At 33.9% G+C, this 27,584-nt stretch overlaps 1 protein-coding gene across 4 annotated transcripts; it reads right to left on the bottom strand.

The window, feature by feature from the left end:
* Positions 1-61: 61 nt before the first annotated feature.
* On the bottom strand, positions 62-27,584 carry LOC128670966 (facilitated trehalose transporter Tret1-like). 4 transcript variants are annotated; one of them, XM_053747010.1, is made up of 11 exons: positions 22,069-22,160; positions 18,399-18,458; positions 13,397-13,656; positions 12,900-13,058; positions 10,803-10,942; positions 6,159-6,391; positions 5,567-5,708; positions 4,943-5,069; positions 3,422-3,612; positions 2,766-2,904; positions 62-2,304 (listed from the first exon to the last, which is right to left on the bottom strand). In XM_053747010.1, the coding sequence occupies exons 1-11, from the start codon at positions 22,137-22,139 to the stop codon at positions 2,183-2,185; spliced, it is 1,644 nt and encodes a 547-aa protein (XP_053602985.1). In that variant the 5' UTR covers positions 22,140-22,160; the 3' UTR covers positions 62-2,182. The 4 variants fall into 4 exon arrangements, with proteins under 4 accessions (XP_053602985.1, XP_053602987.1, XP_053602988.1 ...); XM_053747012.2 differs by lacking the exons at positions 18,399-18,458; positions 22,069-22,160 and adding an exon at positions 27,402-27,584; XM_053747013.1 differs by lacking the exons at positions 18,399-18,458; positions 22,069-22,160 and adding an exon at positions 27,224-27,372.

Genomic DNA, 27,584 nt, shown 5'->3' with positions numbered 1-27,584 from the left:
TAATTTCCTTTTAAAAGTAGACAAGTAGCTGCGGCGAAAGAAAGGTAACAAAAGACGAGCATGTAATTAAATACATTTTAATTACCTAAATCAGATATGTATAACACTTGGCTTTCTACCTGGTAACTATCACAAATGCTTTAAAAAACTACTTACATTAACACTTAAAATTAAATGCTTTGCACGTTTTAATAAACTGGCGATTGATATAAATATGAGCAAATAAACAATTCAAGTTATTTTGAACTTGTGAGATGATAATATTTTGTTTCATAAGGTAAAGCTGGCATAAAAAAATATATATTTCTTAGCAACTTTGAGAAAGTCGATCACTGATATTCTATGTCTATTGTAACAATATTGACAAGTCCATTCTTAGACGATCTACAAAAAATAAATAATGAAAAATTCATAAATACATAAGTACTACCTACTTAAAATTTAAATGTACATACAATTGCAATAATGAAGCAGTGTGTAGATGCCCTAATATCCTATCACACAATTGTGGCTAGGTGATATGAGATTGACTATTAACACGTTATATCAAATGGCACATTTTTGTATTTGACAATATACAGTCTGTAAAGAAATGAATGAAAACGGATTTTTAACGAAGTACATTTTTTGCTATTGCAACACCAAATAGAATAAGAATATAATAGAAGGTTATGATTGGTTGATAAACACGCAGTGTTGCCAGCCAACAAGAGACAGCGCCAACATTAATTTTCTTCACTTTCTTGACGGACTGTATGTTTCTATAAACTACTAAACACTAGCTTTAGCCCGAGGCTTCACCCGCATAGTTACGATATTCTGCAAACGCGTAACAGACATGATTTTCATACAAACTTTCACCCCTCATTATAGCCAATTGGGGGTTTATTCTTGAAAAAAAGTAGCCTATGTTTGAACGGGGTTCTTTAAAATCGGTCTTGTGGTCCAGCCGTGAAAACGTAACAGACAGACTTTTGCATTTACAATATTAGTATGGAAGTATGGATTTCATATATTACACTAAGAACGTATTTTTAATACTTAAAATCCAAAATCTGAATTTATTCTAATATTTATTTCGGTAACATTTTTTTAAAATAGATACCTAATTAAATATCTAAAACTCACTTATTATATTGTTATAGTTGATATATTATCATGATTTTACATTTAAAGGCACTTCGCTTTTATTATTTCCTTGTAATGTTCAAAAAGAAAATATAACTGATATTATCTTAATTATCTATTTACTTACTATTTTGAAAAGTGAGACTAGAAATTACTATTTTGAAAAGCTGAGTCTTATTATATCTAAGTAGAAAACTTGTATATAAGAAGCCTTTTAAATAGCAATCTTTTATTAGCAAATCCTAATTTTATTGACGAAACCTGTTGATCATTAATTTGACGAAGCGTGTGAATATTTGAGTTCTGTGAATTTTTCAATGACGACGTGATGCGGTTTTTTCCATATCATTTGATTAAAACAGTAATTTTATTAAAATGATGTGTAGTTAGGTATACAGACATATTATGAAGACAAACTTAAAATAAAAAGACTAAAAAATTAATAAAAACATAGTGTTTCTAACAAACACTTTGTAAATTAACAACAATGCAGAATCAATTTACATCATAATAATACAATAATGTACTTAATTTATAACAATTTCGTCATATTACACTGAGTGGGTCTTAAACAATTGAAAATAAAGAATTCTCTAACTAAAAAGCAATTTAATAAACCTAATATTTACAAATTAAATTATGCTTAGCATTTCGAAACCCCATTGTAGTGCTGCGCTCCAAAATTATCATAAATAAATGTTTACCAAATCAGTTACTCTACCAAAATCGGTAAAGTTTTAAATCCAAACACGTTTTATGAGACTCTTTTCCCAATCGATCCATTATTTACGTTTAAAACATCCGTTCGATAATTCTAATGCAGATTCTACAAAAAAATCTACAATTTTTACTTTATAATAAATTTTATACACTGGTATTTGAAATTGATTGAATTCTAAAATTTTGTACATATTCCTTTTGCATTTATAATACTGGAATGAGTGATAGAAATTATTTCAACTGTTCTAAAATGCATAAAAAATATTATTTCAATAAAAATATCAGAATTCAACATTTGTATATCGATTCCTAAATTATATATTTATATTAATTCCTAGGCTGTGCTTGTTATACTTTGTTTTTTAAGTGTTTTCGTTCTTCCGCAGAAATAGTCTTCAATCTCCTGTAAAGTCCTTCCTTTAGTCTCTGGCAGGCAGAAGTAGAAGAATATAGTGCCTGGAAAATTATAATTACTATTACACTGAGCCTGTTACATCCTTTAATTACATTTTTCAAGTGAAAACTTCTTTAGCGGCGTTGTGCACTTTTTGTGATGGGTAAAATATGTTAAACTCGCGCCAGGACACGTGACCCTGAACGAAAAATCGTAAGACATCACAAATGCACAACGTTAATATTCAAGTTTTCACTTCTGCCAGCACTTCCGGAGCGCAACCAGTTTTTTTTGGTAAGACGCTACAACACGACATAATGCAATCTAGGGGTTTCTTTACATATGAGAAAAACACCATATAGTTTTGCGATTTATATAAACAGGATTCAAAGAGCCTGCTGTTTTTGGACCCATAAATAGGTAAAAAATTGATTTTATTTTCAAAATAAGTTCTTTTTAAAATAATTAACTCCCAAACATCATAACATCGCATTGTAATTAAAACAAGTACTAAACTACTTACCAAATATAGTAATAGCGCCATATAAAGCGAAGGCACCGTAGAAGTCGATCAAGGATCGCAGTTGCGGGAACGTCTTCACCACGGAGAACACTGACAGATGAGCGGCACACGTCGTCATCCCTCCGATAACACCTCGCACCTTTGATAAAAAATAAGCTTCGATTAAGTATATAAGGTAATTTGTTATTGACAACACAAATTTTATGAGCAGATTTGGTCGATGGAATTGAAAGTTTCCAAAGAAACCTATTATAAAACAAATACATATTAAACCTATTATTATTAACCTATTTTTCGATGTCAATTTTTTGTGTTCTTCTATTCTAGTCAATTTGACTGAACAGCTGATTTGCTGTAGAAAGTCGAAATTTTATATTCTTCTTTGACTTTATATTCCATGTAATGATCATAATGAAAAACAATAGTGTGCTATTAAAGAAATCCAATAATCAAAGAAAACAAGACTGCTTAGTAAGCTGCTTAGGAAGCTCCGATGGAGCAGTCGGTCATTATGACAATACAACTACTGAGATCATAAACAGATACTGGAGAAAGGCAACCAAAACCTGTCACTCTTTAAAGTGTTAAGAGGACCTTTACCAGAAAAGAGACGCCTATATTTGTTAGACGCCCTCAAAAATAAATTTTCCAAGTACCTGCGTAGGGTAGACCTCCCCAATCATGACCCAGGGCACGATGAGGTACCCGATGGTGCAGGAGATCACAAACAGGTAGATGCAGGCGGGGGGCAGCCAGGACAGCGCGGGTTCCTGTTCATTTTCGTGCCACACCTTCACGAAGTACATGTAGACTGCTAACGTCACCATAGTCACAGAACAGCCAACCGCTGCAAATTTTTAATTAGACTAATAAACAATAATACAATTTTTCTTCCATAATTACAGACCACAGTTGAGCAACTGGGTTAGGTATTTGCACATAATCTCATAAGAGCACCGGCAAATGGGTGCATCTCCTGTCCAGAAAGGAAGTAAAAGTACATTAAATAGAAATAAACAACATATATTTTACCCATCAGAATCAGCGGGTATATTGTGTGTAAATGCAGATGCACCTCCCTGAATCCTGGTGGCGTCTGATAAAAGACCAAAGCCTGTGTGTTACCACTCAACAAGTCTCAATCCTAATACTGGCAGTTAAGTCAAGATTTAAGATAAAACAAAATAATTATTGTTAGACTACTAACAATAGCGTTATAATATACTAATAATAGCGTTCGTACAGTTAACGTTACATGCCAAGTCCCAGTCAAGGAATTAAAAACTTGATGGGGTTGGGTCGTTTATTTTAGCTCGGTATCATAATCAAACGAACACTCATTGTAATCCGTTACATATTATCATGGTAAACATAAGAATATTTCAACACAACTAAAGGGAAATTATTATGATTCAATTTGAGTTGTAACTATGTATTCAAAACATGAGGAAATAGAAATGGTTATAAATAGACATTACGAAACAGAATTCACATTATGTGAATTGCGAAATTCAATAGGTACTAAACAAAATATTAATGCTACATTGTCACAAGCAGTAATAACAGTAACATTATTGGTACATTAGCCAACTAATACACCTCACTAATTAAAATGTTGTCATGGTTTATGCATTAAAAATAACGTAAAACTTTTAAATTATCTGCGGTTGTAACCAGAATTTATGGGTTTCTTGACAAATACAGGTACCTAGAGTAATTCTCATTACACGGCATGTTCTTAGACACTACCAATATCTTCAAATGATTTTCTCAATCATTTACTTTACTTGACTAAATATACAAGAGTGAATGATTTATCATCTCTGATCCAGTCAACTTGGCGCAGATTCTAGAGAAGACAAAATGTATAAATACATGATATTCAAAATAAGACTTAACAACTAATTAAAGCTGCTATTTTGGGGATCCAAACAAAGATAGAAAATATAATATTACGAACGATGAAACAACCACACGATTGGCGGCAGCTGCAGCGTACAAATCTAAAAATAGTAGAAGAAGCACATGTTCAGTAGCTGATACAAATAAACTTCTCTTTGCGTATCACGGCAGTTGACAGTGGGAACAGATCAATCATCAGTCAGTGTTTTTCGAAAACCCAACCACCACAATTACTTCTCATTCTCTCACAACTAAACTGAGACAAAGATACTTACAAGACACAAACGTGAGCGGCCGACGTCCGAATCTCCTGCAGAGTACGCAGCCGACGACGGTGAAGATTAAGCGGACAATACCCAGGGATATCGCAAATGTTGTCTTGCTCATCGTTGATCCAGATGCCTGAGAATAGTCACGTTATACGTTATGTAACTGAGAGTAGAGTATTATTATTTAAGTCATTGTGAGCTTTGTGATTCTTAGTAATGCAATTAAAAGCGAATATTGGATAAAGGTTGAATTGCGACATACTTTAAACGATATATGAATAGATAACTATTTATTTTTTTATTCAAATTCAAAATAAGCAAGCGATTTACATTATAATAAAACAGAGGTATCTCAAGAACGTTGCTGGCCTTTCAAGAAGTCGTAAAAGCATTTGTCAATTACCAAGTTGGTACTGTTGGTGTAATAATATTCTAGGTATCTACACAAGTAGCACCTATCTACAATATTATAGGATACTTGGTTCCTTAGCTCAGCAATTCAGCATTAAATAGGAACACCCTCTCGAGTGATGGGAAGCTCCACGAAGAATTAGTTAAGTATTATGCTAAAAAAATTATATGAATACAAAAATATAGATAACGTATAATGTTATAAAAGACAAAACTTACTTGAAATATTTCAATAGCATAGAATGTGATAGTGTTGATGCCACACCACTGGTAGATGAGGAAATACAAGGCCAGGATGAGGAATGGCTTTAAGGCAGAAGGCGCTATCACAGCTTTGAAGATTTCCTTTGGAGACTTCAACCTGATGAAGGAGAAAAATAAGTAAACTAATATGCTATAATTATCCAAATAAGCCACCTCGTCATCGACATAAGCGAAATAGGAAAATAGTTTTTAATCATTACTCGATCGATTTGATTAATTTTTGTGTCTTTTTGAGTAATATGCAAAACGAACAAAAATATATGTGTAAAAGAATGAACCTTAAAATCTTAGTTATAGAGTAGTGTTACTTGGTCGAAAGCATTTTCAGTTAGGAGTCAAGAGTAAGAATCAAACGTTGAAGAAGACAAATATTTCTACTTGCGATCATAGATATTTATCTGTAGTTCTATCGTCGTCTCTATATAGGGCCATTTGGCTGTTTAGTGTTGTCCATTAAAGTGTTTTACAAAAATTAGCCCCAGACGAAATTATAATAATGCCATTTAATTCATACATAATGTCGTCCAGGTTTCTAAAAGTAACTCACGGCTCGACATGATTCTTCTCTTTGAACGTTATCATCCTCTGTATTTCCTCCTGGAGGTCGCACGAGCCTCCCCTCAGCTTAGCAAGGGAGCTCTCGGCCCTCTCCCTCTTGTCTTGCTGCAGGAGGTAGTTGGGAGTCTCCGGGAGGAACATCATGGTCAGGAAGGACAGAATGGGGATGGACGCGCTGATACCAGCCAACACATTCCAAGTGGTCATGCTGCCTATCACGTACTGAAAATAAAATTAACGGATACGATTAGATCCCCTTTGGAAAAAAGGCGGCGGTTAAGTTGCCCGCTTCTTCTTCACCTGCGCCGTGGAAGTCGACAGGATACTTAGTTTTGAGTATTTTTTATGCATTGAGTGAAGAAAATGTTCATAAGTGTAATAATTTTTATATAATGATGATATGTTAAAATTCGTGAGACATGTGTTTCCCGACCATGGTATGGACATGTATGGTGTGGTATAGGACCACACCATATTTAACTGTTGATGTTGTACAGGACGACTAAGGAATTGAGCTTATTGGCAACGACAGCATTCGTAAAAAGAGTTCAGGTTAGGCAACCTAGTGTTTCAACCGTAATACGCGATGATGAGAGAGAAAAACTCGGGTTCGAGATTTCAATTAGATTTTTCCTTACGTGGTTTTCAAAAAATAAACGTTTTTTTCTCATTGTCATATCTAGTTCATACTATGCTCATACTACGCAACACTATGATTTATAATAACAAAACACGGACAGCATTGATTGATGGCTGCTAATAATTCAACAAGTATATAGTCAACCACATGCCAAGATACCCTGCATGGACCTTCTCATGGCGGTAATAAGGGCCAATTTGCAATGAATTTGGGCGGCTCGATTTGCAGTCGACGATGCCTCTTCAGACGATCGTAACATTCCAGTTATCACTGATAAGCGATAATTGAGAGGCATATGTTTGATTTATGTAAAAATAGATCTGTCAAACATGTGTGAAATAAACATGTTGTTCACATCGTTACGTTGCAATTACAATAGAATAGGCAGATGATATAAAAATACGAGTATGTATAATCTTAAAAATATTATGGATAGGGAGAAGAAAACTTTATCCTATCTCAATATGATTTTCTTTAAGACTAAACTTTCAGACTTAATTTTCTTATTATTAAAATTTTATGAGAATATATTTGTGGTGTATTTCGGATGAACCGAAATTCATTTTTCTCCATGCTTCAATGCTATCATTTTTCAGCTTTCAAGAAGCACTTAGAGCCAGGCCCTCCTGAACTCCTAAGAGTGGGTTGCACACGTCAAATTTGACGTTCGCTGTAATCTGCGCACCGCCGTCGTCGTTTAGACAAAACTTGTCAAAGTTGACTGGTAAAACCCACCCTAAATGATGTATAACATGTCAGAAGTAAACATAGCCTGCCGACATGTCACCTCCTCCTAATCACTTTTATCACATCTCCAAATACACGTCACACATCGTGACACAATAATTATAGATATATTTATATTCGCTGTCATAACACAATGTGATAAATCTCGTGCTTATTATCATGTCACACTCGTTATCAATCTTGGACCTGAATATCCTTATGTTGATCACCGTAAACCCAAGATTTCTCTTCTTAAATAGCATCATTTAAAAAGAGAAATTTTGTTCATTCAATGCATGACATCAAAATCATGTCCGTTCAGTTCCATCGTTGGAAACTGACCTTGAATACTAGGTTATATATACATGCCTATCAAGAATACATTGTCATGCGAAAGACGGGAAAAATATGAAATCTATATCAGATGTACGTGAAATTTAATTACTAGATCGACTGGACGTCCTTCGTATTGTACTTTAGCTCATGTAGGTACCGCCCGAAAGCCCGAAGTCATCAAAAGGCACCATCTAGACTCCAGGTGGTACCTTTTGATAACTAATCTCTAGGTCCTAGTGTAGTAGAGGCACCTATACAACTACATAAAACAGTTATTAAGGACACTCAACTTGGATTATGTTATACATGATCTGTGACGTCACGTTGTTTTAATTATGAATGGAAAATTGCCTGTTTGCGCATTGTTTTTGTGAATGGGAACCGTGTAAATACTTAATGCGTGGCAATTTGAATAAAATATAATAGACTATTATATATATAAGTAAATGTTGTGTATGATGATAACCCAGTATTACATTACTAGTTCACCGATACACTCTGTGTTTTGAGGCTAGTCTTGCGATCCTATTTAAATTAAATTTAAAATATGTATTTAGAAAACACATGCTATCTCTACCGCGGTGGAAAATGCAAATTGTAATAATGCATATTTTTTTGATAAAATTTCCATTTCAAGAGAAAACGTTTTCCAAAAATTAAATCATGACGTGGTTCATCACAATTTGATTTGTATAAAACGTCTGATTTTGATGTCCATCGTTTTAGCATTACTGAATTCTAGTTTTTGATTTTTTTATAATATTTTTTTATGAATAAACGGCTAAGTTGAAGAATTTGTCACAAAATGATTTTCATGCACCAATAAACTTTAGTCTGTTCTTGGAAACCAAGTCTTTTATGATGTCAATAAAACAGAAAAACGTATACATTTACGTCCTGCTTCCTCAGAATAGCCACATAATCATTAGATTATGAGAAAATATCAATTAACTTAACACTTAATCTTTAATTACAAGAGTCAGATCACCAACAATTCAAGTCAAGAGTCAAGTCAACATTTAGAGTCTCACTTTATGGTCAAACTTAACTAAACTCACGTTTTGGCGATATGTTAAAAACATTAAAGAAATAAGTCATTAAATCGTGAGTAATAAGTTTACGCTTGACTATAGAAACTCGCCTAAACTAGGTCTGATAAATAAGACCACAGTGACCACACAATTTCGAAATTTAATAAAGCATAGTTAATACCACTAATTCAAGATTACAGCACATAGTATGCAAGCATCGAGGCTATAGCGATATCTAGACTTGACTACAAAGTCTACAAACAAAAATTGGAGGTGAAACTGCGGTACATGTGTATGAATAGGGTAGTTGACAAGGTCAGAGTATTGTAAAAAATATGTATAATCAAGGTAAAATACGAGATTATTTTCCTAAATAATCTAAATGATCCTTCATTACGATCATAGATTGTAACAATGCAGCTGCATCATTAGATCAAGATTCCATTTTCAAAAAGTGCGATGTTATAAAAACAAACTCAGCCATCATAAAAAACTAAAATTTTGTAAAAATTACTGTATTTTATTAGAAAGTTATCACCATAAACTTAATATTTAATGTGGCTGTCGAACAAACATATTTTCGTAAAACAAATTGCTATCAATTTGTAACGTTACTTGTTCCTGTCAATTAATATGGAGCGTTTGGACGAGTCCAAAAATGCGTGATATTATTTTTGTCATATCTCTTTGAAAGCATTGTGATTATTACAGGAATTTTTCATTGGTGATTCTACTAATTTAAGGGTCTTGAATATAGTCATCGAAACAAAAATTTGACAACTAATATAATCAAGTAGTACTTACATGTACAGATTTACTTTAGTTGTTAAGAAATGTTTGTATAAATGTAAATGACGTACCTTGATTGAGTGTTGCAAGTTTTTGTCTATAAAATCATAAGGATGGATATAGGTGTAAAATCATAACAATGCGCGTCGCGTCTGTATGAACGCGATGAACTCAAAAACTACCGGACGGTCTTTGGAATAGATAGTGTGAATCCTGAGGCAGATTTAGGTGTATAATTAATTAAAGTTTTACTCGAGCGAAGCCAGGACGGGCCGCTAGTTTCGTGAATAAAATTCTTTAGGGAAAATGAAAACCTCGTCCAACCTTAACTTTCTAGACTACCTTGGATAAGTATTTTAAGCGTACGGTAACTTATTGGTATTCAATTGAAAAAAAAAACGATGTCAATGTCGGAATATTGGCTACTTTCCAAAGGTTACCCAAAATCTAAGTAGGTACTTTTGATTAAAAATAGGTATATATGGCTTTAAAACAATGTCTGCATAAATTCTTGTTTTGAAGGTTACCTACTCGCTGTAGACACGGTAATTATGTGTGGTGACAACTTGGTGCACCTCACAAATCAATGATCAGTGAAAAAAATAATTTAGTATCCTAAGTATTTCCAAAAAACAATTCACATTTTTGGACGATTTTTTGACTTACCAAAACGCCCCATACTACCTGTACCTTATGATGTCATTGGAAAGAAAATATACTTTCCCATAAAGTTTGTAGGCTAGTTAACTAACCCTCTGAGTTAACTTATTAGTTGAGCGGAAATAAATTTGAGCTGATGATTTGAGTCTTTAATTTATACAAATTGCATATTTTGGAAAACTGACATATTTTGTGTGATCTCCTATTACATAAAACTCTTCTTTTTGTGAAGAACGGTTTTATGCATCTTTTTACATTGAACAGATTAAGATTATTGATAATTATCGAAACAACTGAATTTTCATTCAGTCACGAGGAATTTTTAAGGTTAGGTGAATCATACTTGAATATTATGTCGTAGATATAAACTTTATGTATGGCATGATTTTATGTCTCACATTTCTTTAGCGCTATATCCAGGCAGATTAGTGTTGGAAAAAGAAGTGGGTACCTGGATGAGTACGCCAGTGGAGACGCCTACGGAAGCCAGGGCTCCCAGCATGCCTCTCAGGTGAGGCTGCGATACTTCAGCTGTGTACACCCTGGCTGGAGCGCCCACCATACCCGACCCGAACCCCACCAGGAGTCTGCCTGTAATCAATCAATTTCAAAATTAATTATTATTGAAGTCAAAAATATACTTTAAAACTCCTTAGTTTAGGGGTGCCTTATACCAGTCAACTGCGACCTGACAGAAAAACGCAAAGTACGCCATTTTATATTAACTATGACTGGTGCTAGATACTACTGCCGAAAAGCCTCCAAAGATCCGCTTCTTCTTCAGCTGCGCTTTGAAAGTCGGCAGTAGACATAGATTTTATAAATACATTTTAGACATCTAAGTGATGTACATACCTAAATCATCGTAATTAATTTTCATCGTACTGACTTTGAGTTAAGTGTTTTTTATAGGTAAGTAATCGTCGTATTTTGATACGAGAGGTCGCTAGGACATCGATTGCACTCGGGTGCTAGCTATATGGGCTGTCATACTAATACATTATAATATAATACTTCCCCTGTGAATGAGTATTTATTTAGGCAAAAGTTGGCAATTATATACTAGTTATTCGTTTTGATAGTTCGTGTTTATCAATTTATGTTAGCTTTTATCTAGTTTTCGTGTAAATTATTCTGTGTCACGTTAATTACACCGTTTCACGATCCAACGGTAAATTTTATTTCCTGTACAACAATATTCAATATTGTGTCCAAATTAGTCCATCTTATACATTATTAGCGGCTCGCCTCGGCTTCGCACGGATAAAATATGCATGTTATAAACCTCTGGAAACACTCCGTCTATTAAAAAATTTCGTAGTTTTAAAGAACTAAGCATACATAGGGATAGACAGCGGGAAGCGACTTTGTTTTATACTGTGTAATTATGAACAATTCAGTTAAGCATTTAATTAAAATCATAGTAGTAGAAGCTCTATCTTTAGTTTTTTAGTAGTACCACAGATTATATAATACTTCCAGTTGTAGTAGTAGAACCACGTTATTAGGTTCTTCAAATCAAGCATTTAAAATGTCGAATCATATTTTTTCGTGTAGGGATAATTACGAACTATCTTGGGGATAGTATGAAAACAAAAATGGCGCGAAAAACTTGATGCTACTATCGTATTCTTGACACTAACGCCTCACCGGACTAACAACCGAACTACTGCTAATAGGACGCTCACGCCCATAATGCGGCCAGACCAATAAGATGACGGCTAGATTAATGTTGGCAACAAGGAAATATCGCTCAGATTAGTAGAGTTATTATTAAATTTCGAAATATACCCATTTTCGGATTTACCCCAATGCACTATAGTACCTAGCAGTGCTGCTTATTTTAAAAAAATACTGGTTGTTGATAAATTAGTGCACCTGCACTTAAAGCACATAATGTCCGTGCAATGAGATAAAAGTTGTTTATTTGGCTGACTATCAAAAATATTTATGAAACTGGCAATAGTTTCAGTCTTTTCCCTAGCGCCCACACTTCATATCTAGGATGTTACATTTGATGATAATAACAAATATTATTAGAAACTTCTCGTGTCCTAAAGCAAAAAGCTAGTCTAAATTTAAAACCTTGTTTTAGGGCACACCTTTTAAAACTCTACGTAATGCCAGATTTGCACGATCGGTGAATCTGTATCGTGGTAAATTCGACGTAATACATTGCTGGTTTTTCCTTATGTGGATATAAAAAAACTCATATCGAAACTACACAATGTACGTTGATGCCATATTCGCCTCTTTATTATATAACTAGATGTTGCCCCGGTCTTCGCTTCGCAATTTTGAGATAAAATATAACCTATAGCAATTTTGGATTGTGCCTTTCTAAAAATCAAAGAATTTTTGAAATCGGTTCGATTGTTTCGGAGATTACGTGCCTCAAATATACAAAATCACAAATTCACAAACACAATTTAACAAAATACTATATAGATACTAGATACATTTTATCTCTCTCTCTCTTAAATGTTTTGTCTGTAGGTAAAACTGTAGGTAGATTGAAAACTTTTATACTATTTATCTAGCAACTCACCAACATAGATCATGGGTACATTCTGAGCGACTGCGATGAGGAGCCAGCCGCATATGAGAGGTACCTCTGTGAGGACCAGCGTCAGCTTACGACCGAAGCTGTCCATCATGTAGCCGCTCACGATACAGCCAACGGGCGTGCCCGCTGCGCTCAAACTGGCTGGAATGAAACATATATATAATAATACATACGAAAAGATTAAGAAAAAAATCTGCTCAAAGATGGACTATTTGGCATGCTACTGTAAACACGACTTCTTGCCAATAGATGGCGGTGTTCGTAAAAATCATGATAAATTAATTTGAGTCTTAAATAAATTCTGTCGGCAATAACACACGCGATAAGAGAAAATAATACCTTTTTCAACAATTAGTAACAAGAACTATGTGAAATAACACACAGAAACATAATTCAGACACGATTAAGTATTAACGTTAGCGGAATCGATTCTTGGATGGAATCACAAATTGACGTGGACAAAAAAGTGGAATGAATACCTATCCAACCAGCCTGGTCGTCGTTGATGTGCACCGTGGAATTTGGATCCTTCATCTGTGGCAGAGAAGTGGCTGAGAAACCAAATGCCATGCCAGTGTTGATGGTACCCAGGTTGGCGAGGAAACACGCCAGGACTTGTCTCCAGGCAACCCCTCTCCCCGCCTTGGAATCCTTTTTAAGGGGGGGCTTTTCCGGCGTCTTGGCGATGGTCGCGCCATTGGTTTGACTGCCATTCTTGATGAACGGTGTCGAGTCGTTTCTGGGAAAGATTGTTGAGCTTAGAAATTATGACACATTTTCCATAATTAATTCTCGATAATCGATAATAGTTATATTCTATAGTTATATATATTATAGTTATATTCATATTCTTTTTTCAGATTTTGTCGAAGATTTTAAGAAAATTCACATTCATAAAATATTCTACGGTTAGTAAAAGGTTCTGGATGACGTTCTACAGGTAAAACATTAATGCAGCAGCATTAACAGCAATTATTTGCAAGCTACAAAAATCAACAACCTATACAACACCTAGGTACTTATAACGAAAGAAAACTTTTATATCGATTTATAGATACATAATCACATTAATTAAATCACTAGATAATATATTTTATCAATGCTTTCAATAATATGGCAACACCTCTAAAGTCAAGATAATAAAAGTTCATAAGTTATCTCTTTATTTATTCAATAACACAACACAACATTTGTGCACAGGAGTAGAGAATCGGAACAGAGGCTTTCCATTCTCTGCCTGGCCTAGAATATTAAGCAGCTCACACCATTCCATATAGAAGGTATTCTTGGTAATTTGTATTAATGTATAACCATGTTTGTTAATTTCAACATAAGGTAAAGTCATCCGACGAGTCAAGAATTAATTATCAATACCTACTTACTTAGTTCAGTTTAATTGAAAAACTTTAACATATAATTGTATCTCCATGTGCGTTAATAGTTACCTGACCAAAAAATCTACATACTATTTTAACCAAATCAACGAAACCAAGTCGTGTCTTCATATCTGTTTATATGCAAAAGATTTTGTTTTTTTTTTAGTATATTTAGTACTATTAATATTTTATTTATTTTTATAAAACATTAAAAAATTGCATATTTTTTATAAAATTGATAATTATAAATAATAAGGAAACTCCAGCTCGTCGCCGCTTGGAAAGGTTCCAAGAAGGCTGGCAGCATTACGCCTCTGAACCGCTATGGCAATACGTATATTTAGTTACATCATGTCTTATAATCCATTTCATAACCATGGGAAGTCACAGCGGGTCACCAGTTTATTAATTATTATTAATTAAGGAGCCCTGTAGGTAGACTAACCCAAAACAAGATAAAGCAATATTTTGTCTAGTTTTGTCAATTTCAAATACACCAACGGGCGATAATGACTAAACACTGTTAGCTAGGGTGCTGCCTTTTTATGAATAATCTTATAAGATACCTACCAACCAACCTTGTAACAAGCTGTTTTAATCTAACCTACAAATAAGTAGGTACATAACTTTGTATCATACTTACATCAAGAATCAGTCTTTCGCAATCTTGTTATAATCTTAGATTAATAAAGACCTAAATAATAATCATGTACACTATTTTTATTGTACAGAAATAAATAAATAATTGATGCGTTTAGTGAACCGCCTAAACGCGTGGAGTACGTAGTTGAGGTAGTTTGTAGGGCTGTAAGGTTTCCTTACTCCTTCGAATAACTACTAAATTTCCCTATTGGGCCCATATTAATATAGAACCATAAAAAGCAATTGGAATAATAGTAATGGCTCCCGCAGTGTTACTTAGTTATGTTATAACCGGCACACCCTTATCTTACTTAGGGTGATAAAACTCATATCTATTTAGTAACTAGCTGATGCCCGCAGCGCTGTACATGGCATTAAATAGACTATGTCAATCTCCAACTATCTCCACACCAATAACACCAAGTTCACTTTCACTTCTAGATATCTATTACCTAGTTGGTATGGAAGTACTCGTATCATCTAGACATTTGACATTCTAAAATTATAGTAAAAAAATGCAAAATGAGTTTGAAATTACCATGAAATTTTACATATTCCTCTTGACCCATCAAGTAAAAAGGAAATGCCCTGAGAGAAGAAATCATTGTAATAAATCGAAATAGACATATGTAGGTCGCAGGTCCGACCTCACTTGTACGTAGCCTAAATGGCAATTAGTCTTTAATGTCATTGCTTTGTGATGAATAAATTTAGGGCCCTTTGGCGGACGCTCGGCGTGACACAAAAGAATTTTAATTATTAATGCTATAGTACTTAATAGTCGGATGACGGTCACACCACAAGAACTGAGGCCCTAACCAACCGCCGTCTTTCGTTGTGTTTACGTCCGTCGACGGACAACGACGAGATTGTATAATATTCTACGTATGTCAATGTCAAAACCTATGACTGTATGATTGCCGTGTGATAACGATAAAAAATAAAGTCGCTTATGAGAGTCAGCAGATGGTATTACCTGAAGGGCCATTCAGTAGCTCCTTCATAGCATTTATTCAAATGGGAATCAATTTCTTTTTGTTCCTGTTTACAAGGAAATAGAATATGCTGAAAGTACAATACAGTCCTTTAAAATTTACATAGTTCGTGATAGTTCACATGTCCTATTCATGTACCTACTGTATAGTTCAATGGCAGAGAACTAGAATAAACTCTATCACGTGAATAAGCCGAGAGTAAACAGTCTTGTGCGCATATATTTACATAGTTATTGGGTTAGAGATTAAGTGTATAAAATTGTTGACTTCAGACGTTCACATTTGATACAGAGCATGTTTTAGTTTGACAATCCTTCAATTAAAGATAAAATATGAGAACTGTTTTTTTTTTTTCTTATTTATGTCCTTCATTATATTATATTGATTTAAGTAAAATTTTAAAGGGTATTACTTTTTCTTCCAGAGAATAAAAAAAATAAAATTAACAAAATTCTTATGATGATTAGGTTGGTTAATTTGCTACGAAATAAATAAAATGGTTGTTGTGTTTTTTTTTTCTCAATAAATACCCTTGGAGTTTGCAATGTTTTAGATAAATATGATGATTCATGTGATCAAAGTACACACGCATACGACAATTTTGGCAATTGTCTTACTATTGTCAAAGAAGTCGTTGCGTGCTGCATGCTGCTATTGCCTTCTCCATATCACTAAATCTTCAACTCAAGTACAGATTTCATCATAATGTTTTCCATAAAATTGACGACCATCGTCTACTTAAAGAAAACATCGTGACGCATATTTCCATGGATTTAGTGATGATCTCGAGATAAAATCAATGTCTCCTACGTATTTATGAAAACAGTAAGGGAAAAAAACCGTCGACAACATAATATGGAAATTGTCGTAAAATATGTATGAAAAAGTATGCCAAAGCCACAATTTTATTACACTTGCGGGCACGACACAAACAACATTGTTATGATATTTTAATTCCTTTCACCTTAGGAAAGGACGAGTTTTGTATGCGAAATTATCATTCAGGTAAATTTAGAGTTTGTTTGATAAACAATTACCTACACGAGTATTTTCATTACATGAAAATTTATAACTGTGAAGTGACTGACTGGCTTTGACTACTTGTACGTAGCAGCAGTTGTCGAGTTAAATTGCGTTTATAACAATAAACTTGAAACTTCACATAAAGATGCTGCCATACATACAAGAAAATGGATTCTGCCTAAAGTAGCACTTCGTATACCTATACGTACATTGAAACGTCCTGTACATTATTTATCGAATAAAAAATTGCCGCATCTTCCGATTGTACAAATTAGAAAAGAAAGAGGAAACGACCGAATTGCGTAAACCAATTGACCAAATTGTACGTCAATCGCTAAGAGAATTGAAGTCTATTAAGTATTGGGTAGGTATAGTATAAATCTAAATTTACTAGCCAATAAGAATCTGTGAGACAATATGCATGACTTGATACTGAACACTTAGGTACTTTATTGAAAATAAATTCACAAATTTAATTTTCATTGGTGTGATGAATGTGCATGTAAAATAATCTCCGCTTAGAGCTCCGATTTGGAAGAGCCAGAAAGACTCAAATCTTGAATGCTTGAAAGATGCGAAAATGTAGAAAGGAATAATAGATCAGGAGAGCAGACAATGAATTCTTAGTGAATCATACTTAAGCAGAAATAAGAAATTTTATTTCTTTAACACAGCTAAAACAAAGTTTGCAGTATCATACGGTACCCGCTTATTGGCAATCAGAACACGAATCATTTTCTTTTGTTTTTAAAATAAGCAGCGGTAATTACTATTTAACGAGCGTGACGTCATTCCCAAACAAATGTCATTCGGACGTCAGCGCCAGCTTCCAGATTAAGGGGGCTGGTAATCGCAATCAGGAATACATGCGCAAAACATTTTGATTGTCGTCATGTTAAAAACGCAACTGACTATTAATGGCGCTAATGTACGTACTTATGCCCATGCGTACTGGTTGCCGAAAATGTATTTATGGTTCAAACTGAAATTTGAATTTATGATAGTTTTTGGAACATCATAATATTATATCGATCGCTGGCCTTGGATCCAGTCAAGTCAGTTTGAAAAACGTGACGAGTAAATTGAAAATGTAGAAACGATTCGGATATTTTGATGACGTAGTTTGGAAATTATGATCTAGACAGACAAAAAAACGCGATGCCTCCTTCGGTATATTATTACTTCAGGAAAATAAAGAAATTAGCGTCATTTCGTTTCAAGAACTGAAGCAAACTGTGGAAGTTAATGGGTCATACATGGCCCATGCTCCTTATCCATCCATATGGAAAGCCTGTGCCCCAGCAGTGGGGTCGATTAAATGGCTGTTAACGATGATGATGAAAAAAGAGTAATAGAAATAACTCCATCGACAGCATAACTCTTAATTTTGAAATTGATGATAATGTCATAACAAAACAAAATAATAAAAGCCAAATAAAACTTACTGCGTTGAGCCATAAAAATACGTGTGCGCTGAGGTTTGATCTTGTGCTGTCAAGCAGGACCTGTTAGTTGGTACAATTAATGAAGTTAGTATAAGCAAAAGTATCATTAGTTAAAGAGAGTTGCTTAGAATGAAGCAACTATTGATATGATAGCATTACATGAATTATTTGGGTTAGCAGCCAGCAAATTGAACACAATAAAAAAAATATTGAGTCTACAAAATATTTTTAGATATAAATTTAATATGAAAAGTTTTACTATCACATATAACTTGTATAGTAAATGATGATTGTGATGAATTATTAAAAATGGTTTTGTTATACATATCAACCATGCTTTTTAACTTTTTTGAAAATAATAATGACATGAAAAAAGTCTGGAATCGAACGGGAATTGAACCCGCGCCCCTGTCTATCCTATAATATCCTATAGCTATGGTCTCGATAGCTCTGTGGTCAAGAGCACTGTCCCGGAAAGACAGGGGCGCGGATTCAATTCCCGCTCGATTCCAGATTTTTTTCATCACATTATTATTTTCATAAATGATGAAAAAGTAAATAAAAGTACAATATTGAAAACGGGAGTGATTTGATCTAAAGTTATTACAAGCGCGTGTAAATCCGTTTGTATTGTTACACTGATTCTCTCTCCTCACTTTCTCAGTTGCCATATACTTAGCGTCGGAGCCCAGGTTCAGAGTTCTCTGTTTCCCTACATTGTCATTTCCCATTAGCATGCATATCCTCCTTGACAACATAGAAATCATTTGTGACTTAACAAATTAAAATACAGTGCACTCACGTGTCATCACATCGTCGGGGGCGTCGACTTTTGTCTCGATCTTTTATGCCAGCTCCACACTGTCGTGAACAATGCGTAATTTGTATGAGAGCTTTTATTTACCGCAATAAACTTCAACGACAGTGTGAAGCCGGCATTAGACGATCATTCTCAAGACAAGTACAACTCGGCTCGCGCCGCAGCATAACCTACTTGTCTACCTGGGTCTATTCCACACAATATTTAATCAAATTAATTTGTGACATTTATATTAACATACAGGAGTAGTATCAGTTAATTCCCTAAGTAACTATAGGTATATTTTGTTTACTACAAACAATTCTAATTCCCACCTCGGCAGCAGTATTTGCTTATAGTGTGACAAATTAGTTATCACAGTAAATATCGCGTAAAAGTAAATAAATAATTTATATCGTGGAGTCACGTCCACATCTCGTGATGTTTGCTATCGATTCTCACTTGAACGGCAATAATTGATAGAAGCCACTTAACCGATGGGAGATTTAATATGGTGACGTGTATTACACACAAAATATACCTATTATTCGCACATAAAAGAAAACACAAAAGAGGGGTGTTATAAGTTTAACGTGTCTGTGTATCTGTCTGTTGCATCGTAGCTCCCAAACGGATGGACCGATTTTCGTTTAGTTTTTCTTTGTGCCATAGATAATTTTGTCCCGAGTGTTCTTAGACATGTTTCATGAAAATCGGTTCAGCTGTTCGTTCAAAAGTTGTAGCGAAATTAATATTGAAAGTCGGGGTTTTTTCAATTTATCTAACAAATAAACTTGTTAAGGTTCCGAAGAATGCATGTACTTAATTTCGTCATGTCTGTTGTCTGTAGTGTTAGTTTACTAAGAAGACTGTAATTTTGTGGAACCATGAGAGAAGCTTAGAGAAAGACACTTAACCTGCTTTATGAAAGTCGGCAGTAGACTTAGTTTTAAGTAACTTTTTGACGACCATATTAGTATCATCCTATGTTGAATTAAATATTTTTGACAATAATCGAAAAGAGAGTTTCATAACTCGAAAGCCACAATACAGACACACTACTGCTATAGCAGCAGTGTCGCGTCGAGTACCCGCGCTGTATGGCGAGTTTATTGGGGAATTGAGATTAAATACTGATGTTTAACCATGTCGTCGTCGTGATCTAAGTAATTCGGTATCACAAGTCAGCCTAAACGTCGTCGGGCTGTACTATAATAATGTTACTGTAGGTCTTTTTATAGATCTTTATTTATGATAAAAGTATCATGCTTGTTATTTATTGAACTTTAAATTGTTTTGGATATAAGTAGTCTAGATAACTTCTCTAAGTTCGCATGTTCACACATCTTTGTGGAATGCAATTTAGTTTTAAATTCTTGTTTTGTACCTATATGTTGTTTAGTTATAGTTGTAATCTATTGTATTTGATAATAAAATAAATAAATTATGTACTTATTTTATACTTACGAGTATTAAATCGATTATTAGTATTATTATGTACCTATAATTTATAGTGTTAGGTATTACTCAGAGATTCACGATTTTATTAGTCATGACAAACATCAATATTAAAATGTGTTTTATTATATCTGTATTACATTACAATACGCAACATTAATTTTATCTCACAGTATTGAGATATCAGTCATGTGACTGCAATTAGAAAGTATTTATTATGACAATTTGTCCCTATGTCCGATAAAATAAATTGCAGAGAATACTTTTAGTTCATAAAGGACACAGAAATTTATCTAGATTGACTCTGTTCCAAAGGATGATCATAAAATATTAACCACACATTATTTGCTCCAATAAATAATTTGTAAATAACATTGTTTACTCTAGTGTTGCCGCTCGATAGTCAACTATCGATAGCGTTTACCATAGACTATCGATACCGGTAAGTAGTTATCGAAAGCCGGTTTTTTTTACCTTTTCGGTATTTTCTTATCGATCGCCGTTATTTTTCACTTTATCTACTTAGTGACCGTGACGAATTTGCCAACAAAAATAAGCAGCGAAGTGAGAGCAAATGATACACGGGTAAAAATCACGCTAGAATAGTTACCAACTTTCCGAAGCATATGTTTCCGCCCCAAATAACCTCCCATGGTCGGTACGTAATATGAAGCGTTGACGGCTGATAGCCTGCGACAGCATTCCCAAAGAGTATTGACGTCAGACAGGTGGCCGGTCTGTCTAACTGAATACCTATTCGCATGGTTCAACAACAAAAAAACATTAAAACGCTGCCTATTCAACGTTTTTAACGCAGAGCCTGGACTTTGGGTGTCACAGCCGCGAATGCAAGCGGGAAAATATGAGGAGGAGATGTAAGAGTACCTACAGTAATTAATTGGAATTAAGTAAATACTCTACCGTACAGTACAGTACAATAAAGTAGGAACTAACTCGAATATTCAAAATAAACGAAATATTTAACATTGTGAATTGATGCACTATACGTAGGTATTGCACAATTACTCAAAATTAAAGTGTGACCGATGTGTGATATTAGCGTGATTATATTCATTATCAAAATACGTATACTAAAGATGTTTAACCAATTGATAAGATATCTAGATCGTATATCTACAGTGCAGACTCTAACACGATCAAAAAAATAGGGACATTATGGACTGAAAAAGGTATGAAAATATTGAAAATATGCAACAAATACTGTACTTTTAGCATACTTTAGTATAAAAACATACTCAAATATGGGAAAAGGATATAACACAAAAAGTAAACATACAAATGCGGACTTATCCCATGAAGGGATTTCTGTTCTAGACGTACGGCAAATACGGCAATATCAAAAGCAGGTGCCATTTAATGATGAATTTAATTTACATATTTGTATATTTTTACCTTTTATTTGTCTGTTGCGGCTGACGTATCAACAAAGTTGTATCATCATCATCATCATCACTAGATGCCATAATTATGTGTTAGATGTGCGAAAGTATAAAAAATACTGATAATTAATTTATGATCTAACTCTATCGCCGGCGTGGTATCTAAGTATTACCTATTATTCTTATCAACTAGATACGCGAGTATCCGATGAGATGATCTTTTGATTAAACAATGCCATTATTGACGATAAGACTATAAAGAAAGCCTCTTCAGCTAAAACATGTGTTGTTCCGTTACACATCATTACGTAATGTTAATACTCTTATCCAGTATTAACATTATATACATTATATACTCCGGGGTAGGTAGATCTTAGTTTTGTTCAACTTTGTTAGTAAATTGTATTAAGGGTTCGAAATTGGCCGGAATTGCTTCGAGAAAAGGCTTGTACGGCCGTGCCGCTTTTTTTGCTCGATTTGGCGGAGACACCGCTGTGCCCCCAGATATAATAACTATAAAAATCTTTACAATCCCGTAACTAATTTAAATTAGTACCAAATGGAAATAATGGAGGGAGGCGTTTACCCAGCAGTGGGACACTTAATGGCTCGTAATAAAACAGGTTAAAGCATGTTTATACGGTATAGGAGTATTAGTGTCCACTAAACTAGGATCTAAATTATAATTCTTTGAATAAATAATCAAATAAATGAAGGAATCAATTACAGCATGACACAAAACGTTTCATAGATAAATGTCACTGCTTAAAATCTTAAGTTTAGTAGTAAGTTTACTAAAACTATTTTTGAAGGAAAGGTGAAAGGAAGAAGAGGTCCAGGGAGACCGAGAAAGAGTTTGCGAGCCAACTGAAAGAGAAGGCAGGCGTTGTGTCGTATCGAGACCTTAAAAGCAAAGCCGAGGATAGAGAGGCGTGGCGTATACTCCACCGACAAGAGCATTAGTTCTTAAATAAGAAGAAAAGTTAAAATCAGAACCATCCTGTAGAAATTTAGAATTTAACTACCATTATAGTACAGTTTTAACACCAGTCAAATTTAGAAAATTTGCTCAGTATAATAAATACAGTACAATTAAAAATATCGCTATAGTTAAGTTATAAAATAATAACATTCAACTTTCTGTACTAAAGTTAGGCTCGTATCAGTAGCGCGCGCAATCGGTCAACATTTTATGTGATAATTTTTTTTATCCTTGGAATATATGCATAAATGCACTATTTCATTATCAAAACCAGCTAGTGTTTTAAAAGCCCTTCACTCCTAATGCAATTTCATATTAAAAAGCATTAGCTTTCAAAATTTGTATATCATCTTTATTACCAGCAGTCTTATTATGTTTAAGATAAAATTAAATACCAACTTATAAATATACGTACGAGTACATTTACCTAGTAACAAAGTCGTCTCATTGAAAAAATATCAACAAAAACTTTATCTTAATCAAGTCCGTAGAAGTCAACACATGTAAAGGATTAGCCGTTTAATTTGCATAGAGAAATATTCCACTAGCCTATAGAATAATTTAGTGACATTTCAACACATTTTTGGACTCTACCGGACTTACTTTTTCATGGTAAATATATTAGGTATCTAGATGTTTTAGGTAATAATCCACATTTCTTGTGTTTCTTTTTTATCTAAATCGAATTACCAGAAAATAAATCAAGGTCACTACATAAGTACATTAACACATTTACAAATAAAGTTGCCAGTTAAAATAAAATGCGTCTCCAACATGGAAATAATACTAAGATCGCCGTTGCCGTTAATTATCTTTGTAATTTGCACTTGATTGTGCTTTATTGTGTGCAATAAACTGCAATTAACATTTCCTTACATCTCTCTTATCTCTGCATGTTCCCAATTGCGTTCGGGGTTGTGAAGCCGCGAATCCAATGGTCGGTATATAAACAAACTTAAATTTTTTTGAAATTCGGCTGTGACCGTCCGCCTGCCTGACGTCAACCCTTTTTGGGAATGCTATAGTCGCCTATCAGCTGCCTATGCTGTATGTTCCTTAGACGCCTCGTACGACATTCACGGGGGGATATGGAGTGGTCTACGAGTGGTCCCATTCTAGGGTGAAACCACACGCAACTTTACGTTTTCTTACATAACAGGCCATTTCTAATATTCAACTCATAGGTACATACAGGGAATCCGTGCGGTGCCAATAAATATTGGAAAGATTTCATAATCTATTTCAGGCGCTGCACGTGAGTGCTACATGCTTTCTGTCGGAATGTAAGATGTACTTTTAGCAAGGTCAGTTTTATAGTTGGTTCTAATAATATGTTGTAGCTTTACTACTTCCTTAGAGATAATAAAGCAGAAGTTTAAATTGGATCACTGAGATAGAATCATCGGCAAACTGTTGGCATACCTACGTGAATGGGCCCCTCATGAGCGTTATGTCTATGCTTAGATCTTTAAAACTATACGCAACGAACACGATTTGACGTCAGTGTTAGCAATAACACACTCGATAAGAAGTAAATAAGATATGAAGCTTCCTGACTGATTGAAAAAAAGTGTCTTTCTGATAGCCATATAATAATATGAGCATTGGCTATCCAAAATGTCGAAATTTTCCGGCAGAGCATAGTCGTAGGTAATGGAACAATCGTCATGCTCGACTTGAAATATTACACAATAATTTCAGCATTCAGATTACATGCCTAAATTTAAATTTAATTAACTCTCTTTATATACAGACTCAATGTGATAATTTGTACTAATGTCTCAATTTTGTACAACAATGTATTTAAATCTAAAGATTTTTTTAACGTGATATTTAGCTATTTCTTTTTTCGTAACAAATCATTTGTCATTTTGTGCCTTCAATTCATAACTACGACTGAGTCAATTTTAACCTTTTTGAAACGACTAGTCTATTTACAGTTTTATTTGATTGTTTCAGAAAATTGTATACCTATATTATATTCTAGAGATTATATATATCTCGAGCTATCAACGACAACACAACCATTTGATTTCCCAAAGAAAGCAAAAACAGACATCAACTAAGTGGCCAATCCGTTTTTCATAGCTTCATTGCCACAGGACTTCGTGGTGCAGGCCATCTTATCATAACTAACGTATCATCATAACGGACGTATCGTGAAGCGGACATCATTACCGCCGTGGTTGCAGCCAGACTGGAGTATTGTCGTATTTAAAACAACGAAGATTAGAATAATGCCAGTTACATAAAATAAATACTTGAAAAATGAATGACAAAGGTTGATGACCGACGGCAAATGAGTAGTTTGGCGTCCGCCCAGCCCTTCGCCTTGCTAATCTTGCATGTGGTTGATTTGGTCTGCAGAGGTCGTTATATCTATTAACATTTATATTTTATGACTAATGATATTTATGTACACAACTATTTGAGTAATGATATTGTTTTTAACATGTTAGGATATATTTTCATTCAATATATGCGTATAAGTTGTTAGGATTGTTCCCAATGATTTTATGCAACCATAGTCAACAAAAAAATATTCACGTTTTGTTTTATGAAGATCTAGATTGAGCCTGAATTTACTGTCACATCCAGAAATTACAATCACTATTTTTCTTATGTGCCTTTTTGAGTACCACATACATTAACATTATTTCCATAATCAGTAATGCAATGTCGAGAACAGAATCTATATGACCCCACAGATATTGCTGTATCGGTGGCGTCTTATTGGTCTTCACAAATATGATTCGCCGAGTCGACATGCTGGGAAGAAGAGGAAGAATGTCGAGAATACCTACTTAGGTATTACGTACGTACAGTAGTGCACAAATAAAAATAAGACACCATTAGTGGGTTCATTGTTCTTTTAATCGTTAATCGATAATTGATGATAGCTATATATTTATATAATAAAATAATTTTTATTTAATATCCATAATACAGATATTTCCCCATTCCGCAAGTATGAAATGAAAATGTTTAAGAATGTAGGTATTTAGTTTTAAGTGGAATCGTAAGTACGTTCTATGTTCCAAAAAAATGTTTTGGAAATATACCTACTGCCATTTTAGAATAAAACTAGTAAACACGACATATTTACCTCTAGTAGGTGAATTACACACATACTTAATGTAATTTTATTGTATATTTGGTTGCGTTATCAATGAATACTAACTTCCCACATATTTAAATACAATTGACACTACAATACAGTTGTCGTTGTTTGATAAAACAGAATTACACTTATGGAAAATTCGTTATTTTTTCTATTTACAGTTGCCATGACTGTGATTGAATAATTATAATACTATTGTTAGTACATGCGAATAGTTAATGTAAACACGTGCTTCATTTTTATTATTTTGTTTTTCTTAGCTCCTGACACTTGAGCAAATACTTTAAGCTATAACATATATTGTGTCTTCCTGACACTTCAGCGGACACTATAAGCTATTAGATATATATACGTTTACATTAACTAAGTATTCACATTTTTATTCTAACAATAATAAAATAATGTTATATTGTTATAGATAATAAGTAATAATGAGTAGTAATAATAAAACTGTTACAGCAGTATTGTGTTCGTAAAAATATTAAATATAGATTGATATTTGATTACACGGCCCTGGTCTTGTATGCCATTCAGCAAGTAGGTATGATTTGTAGATACCTATCGAAATACTTATTTAAAAAGTCAAACTTTGTAACTTGTTACTCTTACATGCAAGAACTATGAATCGAATTTATTTATAGCAGTAAGTATTGGAATAGAGTGCAACCTGGCATAACATTTATGACCACACTGACTGTTGAGCTATAATGTTCAGTTTCCACTATTACGAGCTAAGTGACAGGTCCTGGTTCTACTTAGCGTTGTAAATGGGGAATGAAAAACAACAAATTTGTTTTTTTCCGCGATTACAACGTGAAAACAAAGTGAAGTAAACGAAATAAACGCTGCAAGAGCTCAGGATTTATATCTGAAAGAAAATTTTGATAAAACGACCACATATTCTGGTAGCACGGTCAAACGTCCACGCGCACGCCTTATTTCGGTGGTCATAGGAAATATGTCAAAAGTACTAAGTACTTTATAAAAAAAATTAACTTTACTTACTTTATAACAAATCTTAAACATGATATCTAAAATCTGCCGAAAATAAATTACTATACTTACATAATATTATAATGAAACCGCACACGTGTTTACGTGAACTTTTCGCATTTATTATTTAACCATATACTGAATAATTCATAACGAACGGCTTTAGTATAACTTTATTTCTCTATTTAAATAATAAATAATGGGATTTGATAAACCAGTCAATAAAACGCTCTTTATATAAAAAACTTACTTTTGTTCCCCCATTATTCTAATATAAAATTGCACAAAAGTTCACAATATCACAGTTTGAAATACTGACTAATATCACATTATTTTTTTAAATATATTGAAGGCACTAATTTTGTTTTTATTTTTTTAATTACATCCTACCGCGCGCGCGATTCCTGCGTTAGATGCGTTTGAACTGAGTAAG

This window comes from Plodia interpunctella, chromosome 6, assembly GCF_027563975.2.
Source record: "Plodia interpunctella isolate USDA-ARS_2022_Savannah chromosome 6, ilPloInte3.2, whole genome shotgun sequence".
Taxonomy (NCBI): domain Eukaryota; kingdom Metazoa; phylum Arthropoda; class Insecta; order Lepidoptera; family Pyralidae; genus Plodia; species Plodia interpunctella.
The sequence above is the reverse complement of the archived record's forward strand: the minus strand, read 5'-3'. Positions and strand labels throughout refer to the sequence as shown.